The 12,414-nt window shown below is 36.6% G+C and overlaps 1 protein-coding gene across 2 annotated transcripts in view; it reads left to right on the top strand.

Annotated features, from left to right (window-relative positions):
• The window catches only part of LOC306862953 (methionine synthase reductase-like), a 22,318-nt gene extending 9,904 nt beyond the window's left edge, over positions 1-12,414 (top strand). For both annotated transcript variants that reach the window (XM_079406067.1, XM_079406066.1), the window contains exons 13-15: positions 8,255-8,347; positions 11,281-11,466; positions 11,546-12,414. In XM_079406067.1, the coding sequence (XP_079262193.1) occupies positions 8,255-8,347; positions 11,281-11,466; positions 11,546-11,690 (424 nt within the window). In that variant the 3' untranslated portion in view covers positions 11,691-12,414. The remainder of the gene's footprint in view (positions 1-8,254; positions 8,348-11,280; positions 11,467-11,545) is intronic.

Raw genomic sequence — 12,414 nt, 5'->3', positions numbered from 1 at the left:
AAATCAAACTCAAACAACTCATCAATAAACATCAAAATTATACTCAGTCCAAATAAGGATTAAATATCTAAACAATTCAAATAAAAAAGTTCATACTATACAATTGACAAACAAACTTACTTAACGCATCCTAAGGAAAGGACTCAAAGGACATGGTTGGGTGCCCATTCAAACACCCACACCTCATCAATGCAAAAAGGGACAAAGGAAGGAAGTGAGGTCTATTTATAGACCTTAACTAGGGGAATATGGGTAATGTAGTGCACCATATATGGAGTTCACCCTAAATGTTATGTACTAGGAATTGTGGGAGATGTAGTGCAAAGAAATAAGAGAAATTAGAAAAAGAAAAATGGAAAAAAATTCACAACCGTAGTGCTCATGAAAGTTCAAGCGGTGTAGTGCAGTGTGATATTCTACACAATATTTTTGTGCAGATACCAACATTCTGGCTGATAACAATAAGCTGATAATTATGTTAATTTAATAGTTGAAATGTTTTCAATTTTATAAATCTTTAGGACTTAAATGAAAACACACTAAATGCTAGTTAATTATCAAACAAGTCAAAAATAGGCCAAAAAGTTATATATACATATAATATCAGCGGATATTGATAAAAATGAAAATTATGTGTAGATGTGTTATATATTGTGACCATATATAAACCTATGTATATTCATACTTTTAATGATGCATGAAATTCAATAAAAGTGGCATTTAAGATTTACATTTTTTTTTTTTTTTTTTACTTTCTATTCATCAAAGAATCCTGTAAAAATATCATGGTTTCCACAAAATTATTAAGCAGCACAACTGTTTTCAATATTGATAATAATAAGAAATGTTTCTTGAGCAGCAAATCATCATATTAGAATAATTTCTGAAGGATCATGTGACGCTGAAGACCTGAGTAATGATTCTAAAAATTCAAATGACATTTTAAGATATATTAAAATAGAAAAGTTATTTATATTTTAATATTTCACAATATTTCTGTTTTTTTAACAGTACTTTTGCCATTTTTGTCCCAAACACTGCTGTCAGTCCGAAGTCATTGTTGGTATTTGCAGAATGACTCCACACTCCATAGAGCAATAAGTCTAAACAACCCTTTATCATGCATCTTCAAAAAAAATAAACAAGGTTTTTAAAGTGGAAGGAAGTTTATTGATTCTCATGTGTAAAAGTAGCATAAAAACACCTCTAGGGTGATGAGGATAAATCTGAAGAGGTCGAAGGAAGAAGAGAAAGTGTAAATGTGCTATTGACCTGATCCCTGCCATATTATCTGTGAAGCTTAATAGTGTTTCCGAAGACCCTGGTGTTAAAATGAAGAAGGGCATAAATTCAGGATCTGGTTGTAAAGGTGTCTTGTGGAGGCCTGTCATCTCAGCGTGTGTGATTTATACTCCGTGCCAGGGGCCTATGAAGAGTGACACGCCAGAACTGCATATGAATGAAGCCGTCTGCCCTGGCGCAGGGTTGGCCAGTGATGTGATGCCTGCTGTGTGTGTACACGAATAGTTTGTAAGTGACACAAGGGCCACAGGTAATCACAGGGGCTAGTGTCCGAGCCGAGCGCGGGTGATGAATGTTTCAGACATGTCTGGGGGACGGTGAGAGTGGGATGAGACATTAATGATGAATGACAAAAGTTGTCCTCAAATACCACATCACCTTCCAAACTGTCAAGGTCGAGGCATTCATGCAGCACAGCATGTTTGGTTCAGCTCCAGGCCATGGATCAATAACAGATTGGTTTCGTTTAATGTTTTTGTGCATTACTTAAATGGTTTTGCATATATATCTATCTATAGTTGTATTTTTATTATTAATAGTAGTAGTATTAGTAGAATTTTTAATAGCAATATTTTATGTTTTCATATAATGTTCTACTTTTCAATGAATATTTAATTAATTAACATATTGAAGAATTTTACCTCCAGTTTAGGTCTAAACAGTTTCGCTAAACAGTCCTTAAACAATAAGAAAAATACCACAATTATAACAGAAGTTGCCTGCTCGTTTGTAGACAATATGACAGCGATTTACACATTTCCCATCTCAAGTACAAAAGCCTTTTCTTGGACAATCATCCACAATTGCGAGAGAATTTGAGAGATTAGTCATGGATGTGCAGGTTTACTGCCAATGTGTGCTGTTGAACTTTGTTTCCATGCAGTTCTTTACTTGAGATTTTCCTAAATACAGCTACCTTGATGCTAGCCTTCAATTAAAGATAACGATCACCATTCTGTCAGCAGGACATTGTTTGTGTCACAAAGCTCAGCGTTTCCTCTTTAGGAGCAAACAGCATGAGATGCTTCGATTTCCTCATCTGTAAATCAATGGCAGCAGGCAGACAGCCGGAAATGTATTGTGCTGTGGAGAAAGTAGGACTCTTGGTAAGAATCTCACAAAAGGTCAAAGCCAATTCATATGTTTGCAGGCTGCCAGTGAGCTTTAGGCAGAAAGGACTTGATGCTTCTATAGAATTAACTGAACCAAACTAAATGACTGCCTTCAAAAGCAAAATTAAAAGTAGCATTCTGCTGGATTGCTATATAAACTACAGCAGTGCACAGTGCATTTAATCTTTAATCTGAATTAATGATCAATCAACAAATTCAACCCACTTGTACTTCCAAAAATTACTAAAATGTCATACTTATTTGACAAATAATCAATTTTCTTGTCCCTAATAATCAACATTATGCAGGTGAAACTGTATGAACTGCAGCAGTGCTAAACTGCTCACTGCATCATATAATTAACACAAACTCTCAATGTATGAATCAAACTTACTATTGCTGACAGTTTATTTTCTCATGCGTCTTTTTATTATATCCATATATGTGCTTATAGTAAAATGACATAAAACAGTGAAATCGCTCTAGAACTCGAGAGAGTGATGTGTGAGCTCCACTGACAGTCTTCACTCCTATTGGTTGTCGCTCACAAAATTCGTAGCTCATTTGCATGAAGTTAAACATTTTGTAACTTTGAGCGACTCACAATAGGAGTTATTTTATTTCACTGTAACAATATATATGACGATAGTTATTCTGGCTTTAAATAAGGGCTTTATCAAAATGTTTGATACTATAGAAATTTCATAATTCTTGTAACTAGTGTCAATATCACAAACTAATACTAGCCTAAAAAAAACTCAAGCTCACTGAAGACAAGTAAACAGTCAGCGATTTTAATAAAAAAAAAACTAATTACAATCAATAGGACAAAAAAACTACACTAGAGCAAATTAATAAGAAATGCTACATACAATGTATAAAGTAATGACTGTATAAATTAAATATTTATTTTGTCTTATTAAAGTTACAAAAGTGATTTAGTCAAGAGCTGTGAGAGATTTTCTGTTTTGTTGTTTGATTAACATGAATGAGACAGCAGGAATATTAGACTGCTGTCATTTTAAGAGCTGCCCGGATCCAATATACTGTTACACATGAGCTTTCTTTCTCAACTGTTTGCTTTCACTTACAACCTTAATTACTGTGCTTACGAGGATACTTGCAAAGATGGGTATTTTGACAAGTGTACAATACAAATGTGTGTATTTAACCGTTCAAGGCCTACAAAGTGGAGTAAAATAACTCATGACCAATACTCCCGCACTCTGAGCACTGTCTCTAAGAAATTTAGGATAATTTTTTTTCTGTTACGATAAGTTTTCATGACCACGTAGCATAGCAACGTCACATGAGCGTGTAAGCATGATAAGAGACGATAGTCTAAAATCTCTTCCGGTTGATACATTTCTGCCGGTATATCGCACTGTCGCCAGAGGTCACGACAACTTAGCAGGGTCCTGGCAACCACCGAACACACATTAGTATCATCAAGTTCACTCACATTTTCTGTAGAAAAAGTAAAACTGTAGTTAAATGTTGTAAAGGGACTTATAATGCTTGTTCACATCCGCTTCTTTGTTCACACTCTGCATGCTGTTCGCCGGCCAGAAAATGTTATTCTGAGCTACTACAATAAGCTTTGAGGTCACCGTATGTACTTTGCTTTCACAATGCTGTGCATATTCTCAGAGGAAAGTGAGGAGGAGGATTACATAGTATGGTGATTTATAAAGGTGAATGTTCAGAGTAGGCCACTGACTCGCTTTCATTCTTCATATGAAAAGGTAGCAGCTATTGCGTTAGTTCCTATTCTACCCAACTGCAGGCTGTAATTTTTTTAGGGATGCGGATATGTCGTCCTCGCTGTCACAGTACAGTTGATTTGTATTCAGGCTGGGATCTGGGCTGCATGGTGCTACAAAATGGAATCCAGGTTTTTCATATTGGTACCGGCCCCTCTGGGGCAGCATAAAGCCCCACTAAAGCTAGTTTATTGAAGCTCATTTCCAGATTGGATATTGAACTCCCAGATGCTAATGGCTCTGCTGTGGACACTCTGTTTGTTCAAATGCCAAACTCAGTTGAGCCAAGCTCTGAGCAGATGGGCGTGACCAAAAGAAGCATCCAAAATGTTAACCCTGACTTGCAAAATATAATTTCCTGCAGAGAGGTACAGCGGGGAAATGGATGTGACAGGCTGTGTTTGGTTATGTGTTATTTAAATTTCTCAACACGACAATGCATAAAGTGATTACTCTCAATGAAAAAACATTTCCCATACATTCTCGGTTTCATTTACCCTTTAGTGGCTGTAATTTTTTGTGTAACACTGAGAAAATGTTTTATGAAATCCAGAAAGTAGAGTGTTTATTTCAGAGGCTGTATAAGGGGGTGGAGACGAACCACTCAGAGAAATGAATGGGAGAAATCATTAATGCTCAATTTGGCAACTAGGAATTGAGGGGTCATTTAAAAGAGCCAGTTGCATCTTTGGTAGTTTATTTATTATGTGGGAAGTCGTGGCCTAATGGTTAGAGAGTCGGACTCGTAATCCAAAGGTTGTGGGTTCGAGTCTCCGGCCGGCAGGGATTGTAGGTGGGGGGAGTGAATGTACAGCGCTCTCTCCACCCTCAATACCACGACTGAGGTGCCCTTGAGCAAGGCACCGAACCCCCAACTGCTCCCCGGGCGCCGCAGCATAAATCGCTGCCCACTGCTCCGGGTGTGTGTTCACGGTGTGTGTGTGTTCACTGCTGTGTGTGTGTGCACGTTGGATGGGTTAAATGCAGAGCACGAATTCCAAGTATGGGTCACCATACTTGGCTGAATGTCACTTCACTTTATTTACTCTAGAATGTGTATGTGCAGTGGCTGGACTGTTTTTGCGATCTTACGTTTATTTTATTTTATATATATTTTTTTTGTCAACTTTTATAGCTGATGTCACGTGGACGTTTTTTGCCACAAAAATAAATAAATAAATTAGCAATTCTACGAAATAATCACAATTGTACGGTATATTGTGCCCGTTTTGACAAGTTGTATTTGTGAGGTATAAGGTCACGATTTTGAGAAATAGTGGCAGTTGTGGAGTATAAAGTCTCAATTGTGAGAAACAGTCACATCTGTGAAGCATAAAGTCATGATTTTGAAGAATAGTTGCAACTTATGTATAGATGTGTGTTTTTAAAAAGTTGTAATTTTGGGATATAAAGTCACAATTTTGAGAAACAGTCACAACTGATATGTATAAAGATGTTATTTTGAAAAATAGTCACAATTGTGAGGTATAAAGTGAGTTTTCTGTTTTAGTTGTGAGAAATAGTCGCAATTGACCCTTCGCAAAGACCCCCCTTTTATGGTTGCTTTGTCTGACATCCATGGCGCTCTCACGCCACACGTTCTCACGCAGTGAAAAATACATCACGGAGCAAAGAGAAAACTAACAACATGCCGACAAACAAGACAGAAGGTATGAAACAAAGTCTCAGCTTTCAAAATTTGAAATTTTTTAAGAAAGTCAAACAAATACCGTTTTGTGGCTCTTTTGTGTCGGTTTGTCGTGACCGATTGCTGTAGCGAGTTAAAGCAGCAGTGAACCGATCATCTCTTCATCTTTACTAGTTATAACATGGACTAACATGAATGAACATTTAGAAGCTAATCGTTTCAACTGCTGAAAGACATCAGTACACACCATTTTTCAAGTTCAAGTCCGCCAAAGTTAATCTACTCTCTTGTCTGGTTACAAATTTTAGTCTTTCTGAATTCAAGTAGAAGTATTTGCATGCTTATTGCCTACATAGCAAACAGAGAAAGACTATGGGTGTTTTTTTTTTAACTGATGTCACACAAAGTAATCACATACCTGGAGTATAAAAAGATGCATGTTCTATTTTATTAACATCAGTCAGTAAACAACCCATTAGTATTCTGTTGCCTGGCTGTTGCTCAACATGCCACTAAATCAAATATAAAGGCATCACAATAACAACTGTTTGACAGAATTACTCAAAAGTAAGCGTTGCTTTGCTTGCCAGTTGTTCATAGCATACGATGGGTCACTGAAGCAAGGACCAGAAATGAAAAAGAACAGATTGTAGATGTTTGAAGAGAAGATCTGTTTTGTTTTCCTGTGGTCATCTCATACACAATGTGGCTCATTGGTATTCTAATCGCAATTAAACTGTATGTTCAGCAGATGGGGAGAGCTTAATGTCTGAAACTCGGCTCACTGCAGTGTTTTGAGAGATATCAGCATGATGGAGGGCATCTCACCCTCAAAGTCCTTCGGGTGTTTCTACATTCCACTTCTATTAATGCTTCTGAAAGTTCCAGATCATGTTCTATTTCTGAATGCTTCATTTAGGTTGGCCGAGATGATTAAAGGAGTAGACGCAGTGGAGTTTGTTTCTGGCCTGTGTAATGCATCGCAACAGATCTCTTCCTCTATTATCATTTCGGAGTAAAGATGCAGTAGACAGTGTGCTGCTTTTTTTCAAGGGCCTGAAGAAGTTTTGATTGTGTTTGTGCAACGTCTTTTCTCTTATCCCTGGAGAAGTCTGTCAACCTTTAGCAGGTGCAGTGTACAGATAGTGCCCAGTACCTGTATGTCACCTTAGTGTAGGGAATTCTGGGAACACTGCCAGATCTTTTGGAGGACTTGCTCTTAAAGAACACATCCAGATAAATATCAAGGTCTTCTTTCTACAAAAAGTGATTTTGTGTTTTTGTGGTAATGCAGCAGGTCAGAGAGTAATTAATCGCCACATGCCAATTTATGGTTTCATCATTGTGAAACTATGAATCGGATCATTTGATATATTAAGATTTTTGAATATGTAATCAGTGATCAGTCCGGTAGATTAATCGGCTCATATTCAAGAATTTTTAGATTGTTTGCCCTTGTTTAATTTCCAAAATATACTGACAGCCTTGTTTGTAAATAAACCTTTAATTTATCTTTTAATGATTTTAAATAAATTTTGGCATTAATAAAATGTATTAAGTATATATGTATATATTGTCATGATAAGGTTGCTATGATTTTTGTAGTCTATATCAGTACCAGTGAAACATGATATATTATGTCATATATTGAATATACTGAGGACTGGATTAATGGCTGCTGAGAATTAAAAATGAAAATGGTTGTAATAATAAAATTGTAATAAAAAAACCCCATTAAAAATCGTACCACATCCAAACCTTTGAACGGTAGTGTCTATATATTACTGATATTTTAAAAAATGATTGTCAGTAAGTAATGAGGAAAATTTTTAAATTAAGAACAGCGTTTTTCTCTTTTTATTGTCAAAACATTTTTTAAAAATTTTTTTTTTTTAAGTATAAACATTATAGACTGTGGCAGGCATATTAGGCTTAAATACACAGCCTGATGCACAGAGCTCATATTTTGACACAAACCATATTGCCCCCCCCCAACTGTTTACATTCACTTATTTACATAAATAACTCGCCAAGAGACATTTTAAGTAAGAAGTACATTTGCACACATTACCATGAGGCATAAACATATAAATATGCATGCGAGCATTAGAAAGCAGCCGCCTGTCAGTCAGACAGCCGTTGGCTACTGAATTGAATCTGCACTCGGTATTACCAGATCTACAGAAAGGCTGAGATTATTTATGTATTTATTTTAGTATTGATTTGGTACCAAAGTAAAAGGTCGTTTTGAAATCCCTAATTGGCATTACTTTGGCCATTGGCCATGCATCTCTATAGATATCAAACGGAATGATTTCAAAAAAGCTTTTAAGGAAAAAAAAAGTGCTTAGTATTCTATATGTGGGTTATAACTTTTCATTTTATAGAGACATTATGTTCAATTTTGCATTATTGTTTTGACCTGACAGAGAGACCGAACGTGAAGCGAACCGGGAAGCAACTTGCGGAGAGACGTGGCTCTTTTTTGGATGCCGCCACAAAGACAAAGACTTCCTTTTCAGGTATGTGCATCGCAAACATGCAAAAAATCACTTTCTTAATTTGATGTTGGTTTTATTTTCCAGAATAAATATCGAAACAGCCTTATATAAATGTACTTGAGAAGCAAATTTGTTTACTGTATGAGCAGTTTTCAAAAAAATATCTTGAAGTGTTTTTTTTCTTGTTGTAAGAATAAACCTCATTACATTTTGTTAGATGCTAAAAATACAACAATTAGGCTATGAAACAAATTCAATTTTAAGATATTCTCTAAAAAAGCCTTATTATCTGATGCAATCTTGTGTCCCAAGTAAATTTACGCTGTTTTAAGAATGTTTAGATATTTTTCACTGGAAAACAAGAAAAATAATTCTGATTAGGAAACAAGATTTCTGCAGTGCAGCCACACCATTATTCCACCGTCTCCCTTTGCTACCTGATCATATGTTATCTCCATAACCTCAGAGTATTTTTCACTCGATCTGCCAGCTTCACAGGCTCTTGGCTGCTATCAGCCAGAGGCTCCTGTTGCACAGTCCTTGAGAGTAATGATAGGGAAAGCAATGAAATTAAAGTACTCCCTCTGAGAGTATGGGGCATATGATACGAGACGTTATATAAGATGATTGGGGTCTGGCTCTCCCATAGGCACACAGTCATAACTCATGCGCAAGGTCCTGAGTAATGACATTGGTGCATGGATTGGTGAGTAATAAGTGTGTGTTGTGACGGTGGGGCGGCACACAACATTGTATCAGCGCTTGCCTCTACTTGACACAAGAGCTAATAACAACAAGATCAAAGTCAAGGTCCTGACACGCTGTTTTAATCTATCTATTTTTGCCTTCAGTGGTCACGAAGATCCAAGGATCGTATTCATTAATGTTTTAATTCACATTGGTGACACTGTGGTTTCATTTATCATTTTTTTTTTCTCTGCATTGATTTAGTCGATCGATAAAATGTGCTTTGTGTTGCTCGGTGTAACACGCTCATTGTCTGCTACGCTTTAATGAGCAAAGTAGAAAGTGCCGGTGGCATTTCAGATGAGAAGGCGACTGAAAACCTGGATTGAAAAATTCAACGCTCACTGAAAAACAAAATACGAACCGGCTAGCCATCAGGCAGCCTGCTAAAGAAAACAAGGCGTCTGCAATCAATTCTAATCAAATATGATACTTATGAGTGTTAAAAGGGTGAAATCAGCCTCAATCAGTGTTGTTGAAATAAAGAACACTTGTCTTGGCCCCCTGTCACCAATGAGCCTCTTTGTTTTTATGGATTTGGATTACATGAGGAGGGAAAGCGGGCAGTTTAGATACTGGAAAAGAGACAAAGGATCACTCAAGTCTGTTTTCTTTGTAAACATTCGATATCTGTCACCAGAACGCCTAGAACAGCTCATCTGGACCAGTTAAGATGGATGTGGCTCCCAGATGGCCCACGCAAATGCACTCAAAACCATGAAGCACGTGCTATAAATAAACCTGATTGTTAATGACAAGGAGTTTCATAATTTAGATGCAAAATTGTTAGCTTTGCTTAGTTAACTTGCATATGTGTGTGTGTGTGTGTGTATTAGTGCTGTCAAAATTAGTATGTTAATGCATGCGATTAATTCTTTCAGTTTAACACCTTAAAAATATTTAACGCAGGGGTGGGGCTACTGCTTCTAGGACAATGTCTTAGTTTTGTCGTCAGCTAACAAACCATACATCAATGGATATGATGTATAAATCTCAATTTTGAAAAATTGAAGCATAAAAGACTGGTTTTGTGGTCGAGGGTCACTGTGGTCTTTTTGCTGTTTCTACATTAATTTGAAGATTGGATGTAAAATTATTGCAATATAAAACTATATTTAAAAACTTAAATTTTAGGAGGGATTAATCACGATAAATTGTGGATTAATTTCAGAAAAAAATAGCAATTTAATTAGTTTTTGTAATGGATTGACAGCACTAATATGTATATTAGTTTTTCTTTGGATTCGGATAATTGGAGAGTCTGTTTATGTGGTGATTTCTTATTCAGAGTACATGTCAATACTCAGGTGTTTGTGATCCATGTAAACATGGCTATTTTCAGATGTTGTGCGCAAACGCTCGCTTCATCTGTTACATCACCCATCCTCCTGTGGTTTCAGTGGAAATTTATAGTAGATGCTTAAAGCTGTATGACAACTGTTGTTTGCTGTAGTTAATTTTTTATTTATTATATATTTATTAGAGTACATTATTTATGCTATATTTGCTCATTATTTACACACCCTCCGATTGTTCCAAACCTGTAGGACACCAAAGAAGACATGTAATTGTTGACAAGCAGTTACGATTTAATGAATGATAAAGGCTTGGTACTACACAAGTTTACTTAAAACACTTCTATGGAGTCATTTTTGAAGGTTAAAGGCTCCATTTATTGTAATTGCATGGAAAATAGTGACCAGTACAAAAGTTCTCATTTTGTGTTTAACAGAAAATAAAGTCATACAGGTTTGGAATGACATGAGAATATTTTCTTTAATTTCCTTTAAGGCAATAAAAAGTAGCTTTTGCCAAGTGAACATTCGAGGAAAGCAGAGCAATTGATTGCAAGAGAGAGTCAACCCTTGAGCTTGACCCTATCTGTAACCCTCTCATTTTTCCATCTCTCATTTTTGTTGAAATAGCACCTCAACTTTTGTAAGAGGCTGAAATAAAAGCTTTTACAGAAGCGATTTACAACAGCAGCCTTGAGGTTTTCCTAAACTTTCTTGCCAGATGGATGGAAATGAAAATTTGAGTTTTCGAATGCAATACACTAATGAGCTCCATTGTTGTTACTTCACTAAAGCAAAATCTGAGAGAATCTAATTTGCCATTTGTATGTTTTCATGCAAGAGCTTAGTTTAACCACTGCAAAAACATCCACTGATTGATGAAAAATAAGCACATTACTGCTTTTCTTCTAGAGAGGAGTTGGAGAGATTTGCGCATAATGGAACCCTGAGCCATCTGATCGTGTGCTTCTCCAGAGATGAGCCTGATGCAGCGGGAACCGTTAACAGACCAACATATGTGCAGCATAACTTGCGTCTCCATGCTAAAAATGTTGCCAGCATCCTCCTCAAAGGCAAAGGCTGCCTCTATGTCTGTGGGTGGGTACGAAACATAAATGGTTTGACTTTGTTTACCATGTGTACCGTCACATTTTGCTCACCAGGAATGATTTTACAGGGATGCAAAGAACATGGCAAAGGATGTGAATGACACACTACTGGAGATCGTTGGAAATGAACTTCAAATCGATAAACTGGATGCTATGAAGAGAGTAGCAGGACTTCGTGAGGAGAAGCGATATCTACAGGACATCTGGAGTTGAGAAAGCACAGATACAGAACACAAACAAATAGGGTCTTATTTGTAGACACATGTGTAAGCTACTTTTTGGCCATTTTAGTTCATATCCACACAACAGGTGCTATTGAGTGATAGCCAAATTCATGAACCAACTGCCTTAAGTCTCAAGGCTTTCCGCCTCCTTTTCAAGTATTTTAAAAGCTTTTAGTAAATTATCTGAAGGTACGGTTAAAAACGCTTAGATTAGATATGTTTGCTCAAAACTTTTCACTGTGCCTTTTATGCAATTATTAAAGAGGAGCCCCGCATAACCATTTCATTCTTTGAGGACCGTTTCTGTACGTTTAGATACAGCTCAGGTAAAATATGCATAATGCATCAGACTCGGAAGGCAGGAGGATGCTAGACATGAGAAACCATAACATGACAGACTGGATGGGAAAACTGTCTGAAGCTGTCAAATCCAGGATCATCTGCAGCATTTCCGTGTTTTTCAATTCCAACAGTTTTTTAAGATTAGAGAGGATACTCTAGAGTCATCCATTTTCTTCCCAAAAAACATTTTGCAATTTAGGTTTGAAATTCACCTCAGGTACCCATAGCAATTATACCGATCTAGAGAGTTGGTGAGTCTATTGTTATACCCCAATATTGTGTTAAACCTGTCAGGATAATAAAACATGCTAATTAAAAGTCTTTAACGTGATATACTCACTTTACGTAGTCAAAAATAAAAAGCATGCTAG

Source organism: Barbus barbus, assembly GCF_936440315.1.
Source record: "Barbus barbus genome assembly, chromosome: 44".
NCBI lineage: Eukaryota > Metazoa > Chordata > Actinopteri > Cypriniformes > Cyprinidae > Barbus > Barbus barbus.
The sequence above is the reverse complement of the archived record's forward strand: the minus strand, read 5'-3'. Positions and strand labels throughout refer to the sequence as shown.